Below are 17,849 nucleotides of genomic sequence, written 5' to 3'. Positions count from 1 at the left end.
TATAGGTATGTAAAAGAAAACAGAATGGTAAATCATAGGAAACTTTAATGAACTGTATTGACAGGACTAAGCCATGTATCATCTTTTGTATTATTAAAGCTATTGTTATATATTATTTTCATTGGTAAACCATCCCATGACAGTGAAACGTATAGAGAAGAATGTTAAGCAAAGAAAATATAGTGAGGATTTTTTACAGTATGGTTTTACCTCAGTAATTAGAGCAGGAATTGAGAAACAGCAGTGTGTTATTTGTTGGGAAGTTTAGTCAGCCAAATCTGTGAAGCCAAACAAAGTAAAATGCCATTTTGACAGCAAGTATCCGAGCTTTGCTGCCAAGGAAACCAACTATTTCAGAAGCAAAGCTGATGGACTCAAGAAAGCCAGATTTGACACCGGTGGCAAGTACCATGCTTCCCGGAAAATGAGACATACCCATAAAATAAGCCGTAGCAGGACTTCTAAGCATTTGCGCAATAGAAGCCATCCCCCGAAAATAAGACATAGTGATAGGCGTGGCTCTGCAGCGCACTGCGCGGAGCGGTCATGAAGACGGGCAGCCCTTTCTCACCTGCCCCATCGGGACAGCTGCTGTCTCAGAGGTGAACTGAGGTCGTTCTGTGCGTGCTGCCAGCGGAGGCCCAGAGGGAGACAGACAGTGAAAGTCAAAGTCTCCCCGTGAAGTGAGGAGCAAGACGCTGTGCTCTAGGTGTTGTGTGTCCTGGGGGTGGGGGTTGGGGGGGAGGAAGGAAAGCCGCGGCTGCCGCTTGACTCAGCACCGGGGGTCGATGTTCCAGAAGAAGCCGACTTCGCTGTATGTGAATCCATGTAGATTGTTGTTCCATACTTAATCAACATAAGACATCCCCCGAAAACAAGCCATAGATGTCTGCTTGAGGAAAAATAAATATAAGACAGTGTCTTATTTTCGGGGAAACACGGTACCACAAACAAAACGTAGCATCCGTTTAAGCTTCATATTTCAGAATCGCCAGAGCTATGAAACCTCACACCATTGCCGAGGATTTACTGTTGCCAGTGGCCAAAGACATTGCTCAAGTTACAATAGACGAATTTGTTACGAAATTGAGTGCAATTTCCTTATTTAAGGACACTGTCCACAGAAGAATAGATTACATGTCTGCAAGTAATCCAGGAAGTTAACTCTGCTCCACTTAGAATATTTAGCATCCAGCTTGATGAATCTACAGATGTTGCAAACTGTTCGCAGTTACTGGTTTATGTGAGGTATGTTAATGATGGTGACTTTAAAGATGAGTTCCTTTTTTCCAACCTCTTGAAAGGACAACTGCACGTGATGTATTTGACACAGTTGGTTCATTCATGAAAGAGCATAAGATCTCTTGGGAAAAGGTTTGTGGTGTTTGCACAGGTGGTGCTCCAGCCATGCGAGGATGTCCATCTGGATTTCAGCGTTTGGTACTGAACGAGTCACCAAAAGTCATCAGAACTAACTATGATTCATCGGCAAATATTATTAACGAAGACGCTGCCACAAGAGTTACAAGTATTAATAAAAAGTGTCATAAGTTCTGTCAATTTCATAAAGGCGAGCACTAAACAGTCGACTGTTTTCGCAACTGTGCAACGAATTGGATGCGCCCGACAATGCTCTGCTGTTTCACACTGAAGTGAGAGGGTTGTCGAGAGGAGCAGTTTTAAAACGTGTTTTTGAGCTCTGTGAACTCAAAATTTTTTAATCAGAAAGCAAGACCACGGTTCGAAGTACTTATCAGCGATAAAAGTGCAGAAAATGGCTTATTTAGTTGACACATTTGCCATCTTGAACATATTTCGCAACACAGTTGCGAAAAGTCGATGGCGAATGAGTTAAATTTATCAGTGCACAGACCAAATGCAACATGCCTTGATTTGTCTGAAAAGATCCGATCATTCCAAATGAAACTTCAGCTTTGGCAAAACAAATTGGATGAACATAAAATGTACATGCTGCCTACCATATCTGCTTTCTTTGAAGAACCTGACATTTGAACAGACAGAAGGATTATGATGATAATTTTTGTGAAAGAACATTTGCACATGCTTGCAGACGAAATTTGATCATTTTTCCAAATCTACCTGACACCCCATTTACGCTTGCCAGAGGCCCATTCACCAAGTTGAAGATGTTCCTGAGAGCACAAGAGGAGTTCATTGAGCTTATTAACAGCGATGCAGCGAGAACTGATTTCTCTACAATGCCAGTTATAAAATTCTGGATCAAGTGTTTGCAGTCACATCCTGTTCTGTCTGAGCCTGTGTTGCGCCTTCTTCTTCCATTTCCAACAACATATCTTTGTGAAACAGGGTTTTCCAGCTTGTTGGTTATCAAGTCTAAATACAGAAGTAGACTTGTTGTGGAAGATGATCTTCGTTGTGCTCTTGCAAAGACTGCCCGAGAATTTCTGATCTGGTGAGAAAGAAGCTATCTCAACCTTCACACTGACTGGATTTTTATCCATACTGTTGCAAAATGTAGCAGTGTAATTTACTGTTGTTAAATTAAGACTGTTACCCATGCTACACCAGGCTTCAGGACAAAATTTCATTTATTTGTAATTCGAAATCAATATTTCACGATATATAATTACATATTGTTTTTGTGATTAATCATTATGCTTTAATTATGTTCAGTTTGTAACAATGAAAATACATCCTGCGTATCAGATTATGATTCATAACAGTAGCAAAATTAAAGTTATGAAGTAGCAACGAAAATAATGTTATGGTTGGGGGTCACCACAACATGAACTGTATGAAAGGGTCGTGACATTAAGAAGGTCGAGAACCACTGAGTTAAGTGGAGTGGTGGTATCAAACTAAATTGGCATCTATTATATTTTTAATGGATTGAAATTTTAAATATGCTTTTCTATTCTTTTCAGTCCTAATTTGCTGTGGGCTGTGGTGCCATCTGCTTGACAAGTGTTAGGCACTGTGTTAATTGGATAGTATGTGAATGAAAGGATTTATGGTCAGATGTTTGCATATTTCAGGACTTCTTAGAACCTTGACTATGTTAAGGTTCATTGTAAAAATAAATTTCCCCACTCTTATTTCATATGTATTTTTTCCTCATACATCTTACATTTTGCTATTGTTTCTTGGAACCCACTCTGAAATATATATCTGGGGCTTTTTCTTACTAGTGGTTTATAACGTGCCTATCAGGTTTCAGAGGATGATAGGGTTCCTTAGTCTTTTATGTAGTTAGGGACTGCAGCACAAAAAGCTGCTAGTGCTTCATGGGCGTCTTTTATATAATTTTACAAGTTGTGTAGAGCTGGATGCGTTAGTCCAGGTAAACTAGAGAAACAAATTCATAAACACACATATGTGTATAAGAGATAGTTTTTTGTATAAAGGGTAATTGTACATTAAGACAGCATTCCAACCCAGTCCAGATCAAGTCCATAAGTCCGATATTAGCCCATGTGTCCGATACCAGTCTGTCAGGTCCTCTTCTGACTCACAGAACACATGCAAAGATGCTGAACGCAGGGTTGTCACAGGACGATCACATGGAAAGTCTTTGGAGCCCGTGGTGTCAGCATCTCAGTGCTGGCAGGGGTCTCTACATGGCTTCTCCAGTACCCAGCGCTGTATCAGGGTAGGTACATGTGGCTTCTCAGGGATGTCTCAGAGGGAGTCAGCTTTGTCAGTAGAGTGTCTTGCAGGGAGTGAGCAGAGAGAGAAATTTTCCATCTCCAAGAAGGAAAAACCAGCATCCTCAGGAGAAAGCCATGCCCACACAGAGGCCTCATTGGCTACGATCTGATTGACAGACTAGACTCTACCCCTTCACTCTTAATCCTATCAAGTCCCAAATTGACACCAGATGATGTAACTGCCACCCTGGATCACACCCTTTCCATAGAAGCAGTTTTTAATTGCATATTCTCTAAGAGTCTCAGTTCTGTTTACAAAAACTATTTGTTGTATAGAATGATTAATTAGACAAATTAGGGATTTTTGTCAACATTTGTCCATTGACTGGCCTGAAAACAAATAAAGAACACTGGCAAATTTCCTTTGGGGGGAAAAAATTAGTATGTTTAGAACATGTGTGTCTTCATAGTATCTTAAGTAGAAAGGTGGGGTCCCCTATTTTCCCTATTACAAAGCACTTTTCTTGACACACTTATTGTATAAATGAAAGGACTATAATTGCTCCTGGGATTTTTTTGTAGACATTTTTCACAGAAATCTTTCAAGTGCACTTACTTATGAATCTGTAAATCAGACTATTTCAAAATACATTTCCAAGTAAATAAAATTATAGCTAAGTTTCCATCGTCACTGAGGTATAGGGATATAAAAATTGTTATCCTTTTTCATTTCAATAGAGACAGTATGGTTTAGATAATTCTGGAGGATACAAACAACAGCAACTCCGAAATATGGAAATAGAAGTCAGTCGGGGAAGAATGCATGCATCAGAATTTCATAGAAGAAAAGCGGATATGATGGAATCATTAGCTATCGGTATTGATGATGGGAAAACAAGAACTTCTGGTGAGTACTTAACTATCAAAGCCATGCTTTCAATATTCGTATACCACTAAAGTAATAAAAAGTACTTGATGTTTGTTTAATTTTCGTAATTCATGGTTTTAGGTGAAATGATATTTCTAAAAATCAATATTAATTGTTTTAAAACTTGGGGAATTCTTATTTTTACAGTAAACAATTTACTTAAAAATAACTCACTGTCATGCTATATTTAAAATGAGCCTCAAAAAAAATAAAATAAAATGAGCCTCTAATAAAAGTCTTTATTGAATGCTCACCATGCAAACCAGTGCTATCTAAGAGAAGTGAGCCACATATTAGAGCCTCACATTTGTGGGATTATTCCATCATCTTTCGATTTCATTTTTCCACCAACTTTTTGAAAGCCCTTTTATATAATTTCAAATTTCTAGTAGCCATTTAGAAAAATAAAAAAGGGACAGGTGAAATTCTTTCCAATACTGTGAACCTAGTGTATCCAAAATATTATTACAACATTTAATCAATATTAAAGCTATGAATGAGATATTTAACATTCTTTTCACATTTGTACCGAATTCTACAAATCCTTTCACATGTTTTTTAAATCTATTAAATACTTAAGAACCTAATTGCTCCTCCCACGTAATTGGAACCATTATCCTGAATTTGATAGTTAACAATCACATGCTTTAGTGCCTTTGCCATATATATATGTTTTCATAAACAGTATATAATATTTACACGTGTAATTGGTTTTGTTCAAATATGTTGATTCCTATAGCTGTATGTCCTTTTTGCCTGCTACATAGGATTTCCATATATGAATTATGCACCATTTGTTTACACAATGACAGACATTCAGATCATTTCTAGCTTTTCCTCTTGCAGCTTATGAACAGATTTCTTGTCGAGCGTTTCTCTAGTACCACATCCAGAGCTGGACGTGCTAAGGTAGAGGCCATGCGCATCTTCAGCATTCTCACTGTTTTTCAAAGGTTGCACTGCTGTCCCTGCACACCAGTGTATTCTCTCTCATACTTTATACGATGACATTCTTTAAGTTTTGCTACATAACCCAGAGTGGGGTGATACTTTTTTAAACGGCATTTCTCTAAGGACTCGAGTTTCTTCTGCAGCAACTCCTTTCTTTCACCCATGTCTCTATGAGCTTGTGTTTCTTTTCTTATTATGCTGGTCTTCTCTAAGCATTCGGGATACTAATTCTTTATTGTTTACATGAAATTTAAATGTTTTCCTCAGGCCTTTGCTTTACTTTTAAATTTGTAGATAGTGTCTTTAATTAGAATTTTAAAATCTAAGGGTAACCAAATTCTTGAGTCTTTCACTTTGTTTCAAGATGATTGTATAAGAAACTTCTTCACATTGATGTTAGAAATCTACTCCTTTTATCTTTTCTTTAAATATTTAGAGCTTGCTCTTGATAATTTGAATTTTAATCTATCTGGAATTTCTCTGTGTTTAAGTATTGTGAAGGGAGGGCCAACCCCCCACCACTAATCGCAGGTCCATAGGCACAATTGTACGGCTAATATATCTAAAGATTATAGTAAAGCCAGAGAGCATGAGAGATAAAAGAGAGACTGAAATAATGGAGTCAGACACATTTCATAGTAGCATGCTCACCTCAGCCCCGCTTGGTGGTCCACGTGGAGATAGGGGGAGGGGAAGGAGGTCAAGGGGAAAGGGAACAGGGGGGAGAGGAGGGGGAAGCCTACCAGAGGCCAAGAGGGGAGCCCCAGAGAGAGCTCTTTATTGCTAACCCAGGCCTAGATACCTTGGGGGGCCAGTGCAAGCCCACTAATTACAGGTAAAGACATACATCACAGGAAGGGGTTGCACTATAGGTTATACAGCACTGAGAGGGGGACAATCTCCGGGGCATACGTGTGACAAGAAGGGCGGATCCTAGATACAGGATGGCAGCCTAACTTTGGATGTCACTCAGCAGGTTTGACCTCTTCTCTGGATCTCCATAGAAACTATTATCAGATGGGGGGAACTCCACCTGCAGGAACCAAATCAATGACTGCAAGCCTTTAGGGAGAAGTAGCCCATTGTCCTTAACAGCAGGGAGCAGGCCTACCCAGGGTGGGACCAGACAATAGTTTGGGCAACTGTCTGCCTTCAGGGAGGATGTCTTTAAGCATGTGACCTACTCGCACATGCTAGCAAAAAGCCCCTAATGTTTGGCATGTCTTTGGGGGAGACAAAGCTGGGGAAAAGTCTCTTTATAATGCCATAAGGTATTTTTGTGTGTGATTGAGGGTTAAGGTATGCATATAATGTCCCCCCCTTATTTGTAACAATACTTAAAATAAGTACTTCATGTCCTTATGTATCTCAGTACCACTAATTCCCACACAATCCTGGAACTGAATTAAAATATTATAGCCAACATCTTGTTTAATGTGCTCTGTTTGGCCACAGCCAACATTTTCACAAGAAGAATGGTGTAAAATAAAGATAAGTGTGAGATTAGTTTACCAATCTTTATGTACCTTGGGTCAAAACTATTCCCTCAGTGAAATGGGACCTATTAACGTTTTTTGATTGGAAGCAACTTGAACTATAGCTGAGCTTCAGAGAATGACATTTTCGACAGTCTGTATAATGAAATGGAGAGACAAGAACAAGATTCACCCAGTAGTTTTATGATCGGATAGATGAAAGATGAGAGCAATTTCAATCCAATGTAGGAAATAATATGCTAGAGTAAGGAAACTTGAGAATAGTAACAAGTGAGGACACGAGCTAAGTTCCTAACTCTAAGACAGTAAGGAAGAAGACGGAATTGATAGGACTTAGATTTGGAACTTGAAGGAAAGGCTGATGTTAGACACTTATGAATCAGCCATAGAAAGGTGGTAACATATCTTCTAAATCTCTTTTACTGTAGGAATCATTGAAGCCCTTCATAGGTATTACCAGAATGCTGCCGCAGAAGTGAGGCAGGTGTGGCTTTCTGCAGCGGTGGATCACTTTCATTCTTCCTCGGGCGACAAAGGATGGGGTTGCGGCTACAGAAATTTCCAAATGCTCCTTTCATCGCTGTTACAAAATGATGCTTATAATGATTGTTTAACAGGTATGTGAAATATAGTGCTTGCGGCCAAGTTGATTCTGACTCATAGCAACTGTATAGGAGAGGGTAGAATTACTCCCTGAGGTTTCCAGGCTATAAGATAAATTGTTGGAGAGCAGATTGCCTCCTTTTTCTCCCATGGAACGGCTGGTGGTTTCAAACTGCATACCTTGTGGTTAGCAGCTCAACACATAACCTATGTTCCAAATTATATAGCAAATACAATGACTAGTTTTAACGAAGTATTTAGTGGAAGCTTACATTAGGAATTTGAATTCTGTTGGTAGGAAAAGAAAATGGTGCACTAGACAATGTCAGAGATAACTTAAAAACCCTCGTTTTAGGTTTCTTTATAGTTTGTGATACACTGCTTTATTTTATTCACCATCATGTTGTCATGAAACACATTTGCTTGTGTTATTTTAGGTATGTCAATTCCTTGCATTCCTAAAATTCAGACTATGATTGAAGATGCTTGGAAGGAAGGGTTTGATCCACAGGGAGCCTCTCAACTCAATAATAGGTTACAAGGGACAAAGGCCTGGATTGGAGCATGCGAAGTCTACACACTTCTGACCTCTCTCGGAGTAAAGTATGTACCTCGAAACAAAAGTGCTTGTGTTTTTCATACTCGGAAGACTTGTTTCTGCTAACGTTTTTCCAAACTATAGAGCTGGTAAAGAAACAAAACTAAGTAGCACGGAAAGGCTTATGAGAATCTACTCCCTTCTCGTGCTCTTTAATTTTAATTCTTCTTTCACAGAAAGAACAGCGGGCTCCATTGTTTTTAAGTAATATGTTTTGTGGACATTCTTTGGTATTTCAAATTTGCACATTGTCTTTTTTATTCTCCTTATATGAGAGTAAGCCAAAAAGTGTGACTATTATCCTTCCAGCTCATATGTGCATGGTTTATTCAAAACATGTCTAAACGTGTCTTGACAATCAGTGGTTGGCTGCAGACCAGTCTGCACTGTACTTCTCTTAGTGTGGTGGGGTCAGATTTCTTATGTGGCTCTTCTATCCATGTCTTGGTAACGCCCACCAAAGGATCGGGTGTGACTTTGCAAGCATGGCATGTGTAACACTGCTGGAAGGGATTGTTCAGTTTTAGTAACACCACACCTCTATACATCATATGTTGGTGCCAGCATATGTCCTTCTAGCTAAAAGGATAAGCCACCCTTGAAGCAGCAGTAGAAGAGAGACATCCAGGACCATTGGAAGTGGAACATGTTCTAGATCTCTGTCTAACGTGGCAGAGGGTGAGACCAGAGGCACTGTCAGCTGAGGCAAATGAGGCCATGAGACAGAACAGAAGATCAGCACTGAGGCTGAGATCTTCAGGCAGAGCAGCAGGCTGGCTTCCTGCCCCACAAAGGCAGAGGCCAAGGGACCATGTGGCTGAGAGGCTGCGGACTGGAGGTAGACTTGGCTGCTGACTGAGGAGAGGTGTTGCTCTGGATAAATGACTGTACCCTTTTTGTTTTCTTATCCTTGCTTATAGTAACCTGTTAACTTCCCTAATCATCCCCTTATCTTAAAGTATGGTCTGTGAGTTGTGTGTGGCCATTACAATGGATGATTGACCCCAGCATGAAGTAAGAGTGCTGTGGGAAGAATGTGGCAATAGGGAAACCAGAGGAGGTCCGATATGGAAGCTCTCTATATCATTGGCTCACTAAGTCTCAGTAGGTTGTCTACCAAAAAGGTCCAGTCAAAACAGTGGCTTCTGAGGGAATCCATTGAGCCAGTTAAATTCAAGGTAGAGAGGTCAGCTCAGGGTTTTTTGGATGACTTTTTGGCCTCTAAAGGAGTAATTTAGATAAACTTTTCTCCAAGGACACAGGGCTGTCACAGGAGCCTGTGAGGAAGAAGTTTTAAGAAAATGAAACATTGCATTGGTGAGAAAAAGACCAGGAAAGTTATGCCAGGAAGCGTTTCCCCATCATAAGGTGCCCTTGGTCATGCTTTGAGGGTAGTAAAGGCTCCCCAATGAGAATGTGTTGGGAAACTGCACTCCGAACACCACAGCCCTGATCCTGCCCCCCTTTCAGACTTCGTTGTTTTCCAAACTCAAAGCACAAATCAAAGGAACACGTGAGTCCCTTGAAGATGCAACAAGTGCGTTGTGATGTCACGTGAATGGAAGAGCAGCGCTCTTCAGGACAGGCCAGAGGCGGAAAGAACATCTTCCAACTGTGTAGACCTAGATGGAGTGTATAAGAACGACTAGCCTCACATTTTGATATTATTGTTTAATAACGTTTTCTATGATTTTGTCCAAAACCAAAGTCCCCCAATAAAATGGCGGGTTCACTGGCTGCCACAGTGGGCTCAAATATGGCAAATGTGAGGGTGACCCAGGGCTGAGTGGTGTTTGCTTCTGTTGAACTTCGGGTCTGGGAGTCAGTACCGGCTTGACGACACCTAGCGACCACCACAACATGCTTTTTGACTTCTCTTCACTTCTCCCACCCGCCGCATCTCATCGTTCTCATAGGCTTTTATCTACGCTTCCACTGAGATCAGAGTTTCCGTTATTGTGGCTATGTGAATAGCGTTCATTGCTAATCTTACTTACGTTCCTGTGAAAAGCTTGTTGCCTTTCCTTTTTCCTTTTGCTATATGATTTCATCCTGAGCTGAACATTTTCCAAACACTCCTCTGATCATCTAATTCAGGCCCTCCTTCTTAGAGAACTTCTTCATTTCTCTGTTCTCCCTGCCCCAGTATGGATTATTGTGTTGGTCCGGGTAGACTAGAAAAACAAATCCTTAGAAACTTATATGTATTAAAGAAAGGTTTATATACAAGAGCAACTGAATATTGAGAAAATGTCCTAGCCCAATCCAGATCAAGTCCATAAATCCAATATTAGCCCATATGTCCGATACCAAGCTATAAAGTCCTCCTCAGACTCACGAAATGCATGCAATGATACTGACTGCAGGAGGATCACAGGCCAGTGGGTTGGAAATCTTCTGGATCCTGTGGCGTTGTAAGCCTCTCAGAGCTGGCAGGGGTTTCTATGTGGCTGCTCCAGCTCCAGAGGTGTGCTTGCATCAGGGTAGGTTCATGGGGCTTCTCCCGCTCCCAGGACGTAGTGCCATGTGTCTTGTCAGTAGAGCATCGTCTCAGGGAGTGAGAAGAGAGGTGTCTTGCCTCCAAGGAGGAAATCCAAGAGTTGCCAGAATTCTCAGGTGAAGGCCATGCCCACACGGGGCTCATTGGCTGTGATCCGATTGACAGACTAGACTCCACCCCTTCACTCTTAAATCCTCTCAAGTCCCAAATTGACACCAGATTATGTAACTACCACAATTATTTACTCTCATTTTCTCTACACCTTTATCACGTAGTTTCTTCTTTTTTTTTTTTAATCACGTAGTTTCACTGTACACTTGTGTGGAATAAGGGGTACTACTACTGAAAGGGAAGATGCCTTCTGATTCACATTCACACACCTTTATATACAGTGAACCCTCGTTTATCGCAGTTAATCAGTTCTACTACCCTACGGTGAAAAATGAAATTCCGCGAAGTAGGATTCCTTATTTGTAAATCAAATATTTTCGTAGTTAGAGCATAGAGGACATGAAAAAACACCCTTTAGTCACCATTACACTCGTATTACCCAATTTATTAAACGAAAAAGGGAAAATACAGTAAAACATTTTGGACGTTACAATTATCATTTATTATTTATTATATTATTTATGGCATCTAGTTTACAGTATTACATATTTCACATACAGTATTATTATACATAGTTCTTACAAATACTGTAATCAATAACCTATGAAATGACTTAAGGGATGTATTCTACAGGTGGGTCGCCGTCTTTTTCCTCTGAAGGAGCGGGTGTAGGCAGTGGGTGCTGTTACGCAAAAACCGCGATAGAGTGAAGCCGCGGAAGTCGAAGCACGAAGTGGCGAGGGTTCACTGTATACAGATATACATTCCTCGAATATTTTTTCAGATTTTCTCTTACTCTTGATATTATAAAGTGTTGCTAGAGATTATTATATTGGATGTTTTTCTTTTGACTCTGGAAGTATGAGTTTTAGGTTCTCATTATAGTGGCTAGGAAGGAACCCTGGCAGAGCTGTTAACTGCAGGGTAAGTGGTTCAAACCCAGCAACCACTCCAGGGGAGAAAGATGAGACTATTTGCTCCCATAAAGATTTGCAATCTCTGAAACTATATGTAGGGTCACAGTGAGGTATAGTAGACATGAAAGCAGTAGGGATAATGGTAAGAGTTGAATATTTGAATCCAGACTGCCTACATTTGATCCTAGCTTTTCTACTTCTAGATGTATTATTGAGAGAGCCTGGTGGCATAGTGGGGTCCTACTGGATGACAGTGAGTTTGGTTTTGATATGACCCTTTAGGACAGGGTAGAATTGCCCCTGTGGGTTTCCAAGACAGTAACTTTTTACAGGAGTAGATTAACCTCAGGAGCGGGTAGTGGTTTTGAACTGCTTACCTTATGGTTTGTTTCAAACAAATCTGTGTTGTGTAAGAAGTACAGTGGAATGCTCCTTAGAGGCAAGGGTGGGGAGACTGTATCACATACTTTGGACATGTCAGAAGAGCAAACTCTGGAGAAGGACACCGTGCTTGGTAAAGTAGGAGGGCAGTGGAAAAGAAGAAGCTACAAAGACGGACTGATGAGGTGGTGGCTGGCTGGGCTCAAACGGAAGAACAGTTGTGAGGATGGCCTTGTTGCGTTCTGTTGTACATAAGGTAATTATGAGTTGGAACCCAATCAACTGCACTTAACACCACCACCACCACCTTGTAATTAGCATCCCAATGAGTAACCTACTAGGCCCCCCAGGACTTCCGAACCACAGGCATAGAGGCTAGAATTTGCCATATTAAGTAAATGACTACACCTCACTAATATAATGACTTTAGAACTATAATCAGAATGGAATGTTTTAATGCTTTCTAAATTTTTCTTCTTTTACTAATTCATACCTTCAGGTTACAAACTGTGTCATAAGGAGTTTTAAGATAGTTTGCTCAAAAGCAGTTGGAGCATGGGGCCATTGCCCAGATGGCCTCAGAGAAGAGCAAATTGTTTTCAAGTCTTAAGAACTAATGTAACTTGGCAGCTCTCTTCCCCATCTCTGCTTCTCTAGCTTCTTGTTTAGCTTCTTGTATATCTTAGTAGATTATTGACCCAAGACACAGCCTACACCAAAGTAGGCCTGTGTCTCATTAACACCACAAAGACAACCCCTTCCCAAATAGTATTATAACCACAGGCCTAAATGATAAGATTTATTACAAATATTTGGGAGAACAGAATAGACTGCTAGGTCCCTTTTACTTCCTTCCTTTGAATTTCTCCCGTTTGTATGGGAATGCCCTACATTGTGCCCATTCTACCATGGTACTTTGGAAGCAGATAAATTGTATCCTAGATTTCAAAGATTCATTGATGAAGAATAATTTTGACCTGAGGTAGAATTTGGACATGGAGTTGCTTTAAAACTCTTGGGATTGTGGGGTGGGGTGAATGATTTTTACATGTGGCAAGGACATGAATTTGGGAAAGAGTGGATGAAATGGTATGTATTGAATTCAGGCCCCCAAAATATTTGTAATCAATCTTATCATGTAGGCCTGTGGTTATAATACCATTTTGGAATGGGTTGTCTTTGTGTGGTGTTAATGAGACAGGACTTTAGTGTAGGCTGTGTCTTGGTCACTAATCTGTTCAGATATAAAAGAAGGTAAACAAGAAGCTGGAGAAGCAGAGATGGGGAGGAGACATGCTAAGTTACATGAAGATTGCCCAGGAGCAGAAGCTCAAAGAGATGAGAATGTTCCTTTAGAGCCAACCAAGAGATACAGCTTTCCCCTAGTGCAGACACCTTGAATTTGGAGTTTTAGCTTCCTTAACTACAAGAAAATTAATTTCTGTTTGTTGACCCACTTTTGATACTTCTGTTATAGTAGCATTCGATAACTCAGACAGCTTTCTTTTCAGGACAGAAGACCAGGATGGTCTTTTGTAAGATGGATAGAAATGGGTACACAGACCTTTTTCTATGATCTTTATAAGCATTCTTGGTACTGGAATTTTTTTAAAGAGTTGGTGGGAAAAAAATAGTCAAGATAATTTTTATAGCTACAAATGGCTCTGGAGTGAAAACCACCCCGTTTTTAAATGACGTTGTTACCGCCATCAAGTGGATTCCAAATACCCCATGGGTGCTCCCAGAAAAAGTCAGGAGCCCTCACCTACTCTGTATGTACCTTTTATGTGTCAGAAAATGCTGGTAACTGCACTCAGTTGTCTGTGTTTTATGGATAGTTATGTAAATAGCTATTTCCTCCACTGAAATAATACTTCTCCAGGTTAATTATAAAAGCTTATGTTTATTTTCTGTCTTCCTATGTAAAGAAATAATGATTAACTGAAATTTGTTTATAACTGAAACATGTCTTTATTAAGTACCTCTGATGAAAATATTTAAAATATATACTATACATTTTGTCAATTTTTTGATAGGTGTCACATTATTGATTTCCATAAGTCAACTGGCCCTTTGGGTACGCACCCCCGATTATTTGAGTGGATATTAAACTACTATTCTTTAGAAAGGGAAGGAAACCCAAAGGTGGTGTGTACATCTAAGCCTCCTATCTATCTTCAGCACCAAGGTTAGTGTAACTCATAGATAATAATGTTATTTATAAGATGTGCTAAATAACTTTGGTTTTAGGACAGGTAAAGGCCCTGGTAATGGGTGTAGATGGGGTGAGGTACATGGTATTAATCTAATATCCAGAAGAATGATAATACATGGAATCTTCAGGGTCTTTTTCTTTGTTCCCTTTTTCTTCTTTGTCCATCCATATCTTCAGGTCTTTACCCATACCATGTCACCTTAATAACCTTCCCTGGCCACTTTATTTTAGAACTGCAATTCATTTTAGCTCCTCAATGCTGACGTTTCCTATCTCATGCCTCTGCTACACTTTTCTTTCTCTGACATAAAAATAAATAGCTTCATTTATTTATCTTGTTTATAGACTTTTTTATTAGAGTACAAACTCCATGAGAGTTGGTATATTTGTCTCATTTTTTGCTATATCCCTAATTGCCTATAATAGTGCTTCTTATAGACATTTGATAATTTTGTTGAATGGGTGGTTTTGAGTGACAGATAGAATACATGTGAAGAATTTAATCGCTTAGGGATACAACTCTCCCTATTGAAATCTAACATATAATATATTTACTTCTGTTTGCCTTTGTAACCATGAGAATTTTGGGCGTGGGGTGGATAAATGGTTATAGATAAACATAACGTACATAGGTGTTATTTTATAGGTCATAGTAGAACAGTTATTGGTATTGAAGAAAGGAAAAACCGCACATTATGTTTACTGATACTTGATCCGGGATGTCCTTCTCGAGAAATGCAGAAACTATTAAAGCAAGACGCTGAGGCGAACAGTCTCAAACAACTTCGGAAATTTGTGGGAAATTTAAAACATCAGCAGTACCAGATAGTGGCAGTAGAGGGTGTTCTTTCTCCAGAAGAGAAAGTTGTAAGTATCAGTATTTATTTTGAATGATTTTTAGCTAAAATCAGTGTTAACCCTTTTTATCTCCTAATAATGTCATTCTGTTTCATTAAGTCAGCCAAAGACATTTTGTGTTTAGGCCATTTTTTTTCTGAAATGAACATCTTTAAATTCCAGATATTTAAATATCAATGTCAGGTAAGTGATGAATAATGAAAACATAGGGGCTTGAAAAAGTTTGTGGAAAATGGGGCTAAGAGATAATGGCATTTTTCCATGAACTCTTTGAAGTCCCCTCATACAAGGTAAGAAACCCTATCTTAACCCAAGGAGAACTAACCATAGAGGTCTTAATGTTTGTTAAAATGTGACTTGTGGTTCCTGAGGCTCTGTTTCATGCACTTGAGCTCTAGTGGATAGATAAAGTTCTAGAATTTAGCCCAGGTGGCATAATGAGTTTTATGTTGGGCTGCTAGCCACCCACTTGTTGGGAGAAAAACGAGGCTTACCGCTCCCATTAAGGCTTAGAGTCCCAGAAACCCACAGGGCAGTGCTTCCCTGCCTGGTAGGCTCTGTGTCAGTTAGGGTTGACTCATGGCAGTGAGTTTTAAAATTTTTGAGAGTTGGCTCTTTTCTTTTTATAATAAAGTCTAATTAAATGTTTGTAGCAGATGATAGAAAACAGTATTAAGAATCAGGTGTTGATAGCATTGATGATATGTAACTCCATTCATTGGGATTGAACAGCAGAGTTGTATGTGAATGGATATCTTGGATTGAATAAGATAATGCCAATAAGACTATTATAATAAGAAAAGAATGAGAAACCTTTCACCAGGTACGAACTGAAATTATGTATTGGTACATCAAGTTTAGCAAATGCGCAGGACCTGGAATCTTTTTTTAAAAGTGCCACTATTCTAGTAGCTCGGTGTTTTATTTTCCTCCAGAGAGAAAAGGGACAGAGGCAACAGTTATGTAGAAACTGGTATCTTGAGAGAAACATCGAAACCTGTTTGAAATGGTTGAGATACAGCTAAACTAATCTTTTTTAGCCCCACAGCTTGTGATACAAAGGTATTGATTGTTAATATGAGGCCCTTCAATTTAATTGTGGTACACAATTGCAAAATTTAAATAAAAATTTCATTTTACTTCAAACTCATTTAGCTTCTAAGTTAGTGATTTGAAGCCAACCAGTGACTGTGGGAGAAAACGTGGCCACCTGCTTCCATAAAGATGAGTCGAAATCTCCAGGGACTATAATTGAACTATAGAAATGTAGGATTTGGGATTATGTCCCACTAAAATTTTTATTTAAAGTGCAAACAAACGCCAGTGGGGCAGTTCTGCTTGGTTGAATGGGTTGCTCTGAGTTGGAATTGGCCCCTGCCATCCCCAATAATGGCAGCCTTGTTCATTTGTCCAGACCACCTGGGAGGTTAGTTGTTATTAACCCCCCACATCTTTGCTTACTGAGGTGCAGACGGTTTGTGGCAGCACGGCTGGGGTTACATATCACGGAGTCTTGCAGAACAGGATGGTTAGTGTCTCTGTGGAGCGGCAGGTGACTGAAAGTGTGCTTCCTACATATAGTTGCTGCCGTGTCATTCTTTTCACCACGATGAGCCTTTATGGGTATTAATAAAGGTCTTTATTTAGTAAATATTTTGTAAATATTTTGGTATTTTAGTGTATAAGGATTACATGTTGGGCTTCCACCCCCAGATTCAGCAGTTCAAAATCAACAGCAACTTTTCAAGAGAAAGATGAGTTTCCCACTCCTGTAAAGATTTACAGTGTCTATCTGGAGAAAAAACCAACGAGACCAATGGTTCTGGGGGAGATGGAAGGGGGAGGCAGGGGAAAGAAAGTGGGTGTTAACAAAACCAGGGACAAGGGAACAAGTGATCCAAAATCTATGGCAAGAAAGGTGTAGGAGGCCTGATAGGGCTAAAACAAGGGCAGTGTAAGTGAGAGGAATTACTGAAACCCAAATAAAGACTGAGCATGATAGTGGGACAAATGGAAAGTAAAAAGAAATAGAGGAAAGAACTAGGAGTCAAAGGGTATTTATAGAGGTCTAAATACAGGCATATATATATATAAAATGATGCGGAAATAGGTCTATGTACATATATCTATAGGTTTAGTATTAAAGTAGCAGATAGACAATGTGTCTCTACTCAAGTACTCCTTCAATGCAAGAACACTTTGTTCTATTAACCTGGCATTCCATGATGCACACCTTCCCAACATGATCACTGAAGACAAAGCAGGTGCCATAAGTACATGTGGTGAAGAAAATTCATGGTGCCCGGCTATCAAAAGATACAGTGTCTGGGATCTTAAAGGCTTGAAGGTAAACAAGCAGCCATCTAGCTGAGAATCAACAAAGCCCACATGGAAGAAGCACACCAGCCTATGTGATCATGAGGTGTTGATAAGATCAAGTATCAAGCATCAAAGACCCAGAACAAAAAAATCATATCATTGTGTATGAGTGGATTGCAGAGTGGAGACCTAAAGCCCATCTGTAGGCGATTGGACATCCCCTTACAGAAGGGTCACCGGGAGGAGGCGAGCCAGTTAGGGTGCAGCATAGCACTAGTAAAACATACACCTTTCCTTTAGTTTTTTAATGCCCCCCCCCCCACTATCATGACCCCAATTCTAC

The 17,849-nt window shown here is 39.8% G+C and overlaps 1 protein-coding gene across 4 annotated transcripts in view; it reads left to right on the top strand.

Annotated features, from left to right (window-relative positions):
• The window catches only part of ZUP1 (zinc finger containing ubiquitin peptidase 1), a 29,346-nt gene that overhangs the window by 9,320 nt on the left and 2,177 nt on the right, over positions 1-17,849 (top strand). For all 4 annotated transcript variants that reach the window (XR_006680483.1, XM_045294529.1, XM_045294528.1 and 1 more), the window contains exons 6-10: positions 4,368-4,536; positions 7,433-7,621; positions 8,045-8,210; positions 14,151-14,302; positions 14,976-15,196. Coding sequence is in view for 3 of the 4 variants with exons in the window: in XM_045294529.1 (XP_045150464.1) it covers positions 4,368-4,536; positions 7,433-7,621; positions 8,045-8,210; positions 14,151-14,302; positions 14,976-15,196 (897 nt within the window). In the remaining variant the exon portion in view is untranslated. The remainder of the gene's footprint in view (positions 1-4,367; positions 4,537-7,432; positions 7,622-8,044; positions 8,211-14,150; positions 14,303-14,975; positions 15,197-17,849) is intronic.

The sequence above is a fragment of the Echinops telfairi genome, unplaced genomic scaffold (genome assembly GCF_000313985.2).
Source record: "Echinops telfairi isolate 266 unplaced genomic scaffold, ASM31398v2 ScPeMD7_3533;HRSCAF=4204_0, whole genome shotgun sequence".
NCBI lineage: Eukaryota > Metazoa > Chordata > Mammalia > Afrosoricida > Tenrecidae > Echinops > Echinops telfairi.
This window is presented reverse-complemented; position numbering and strand designations above follow the sequence as displayed.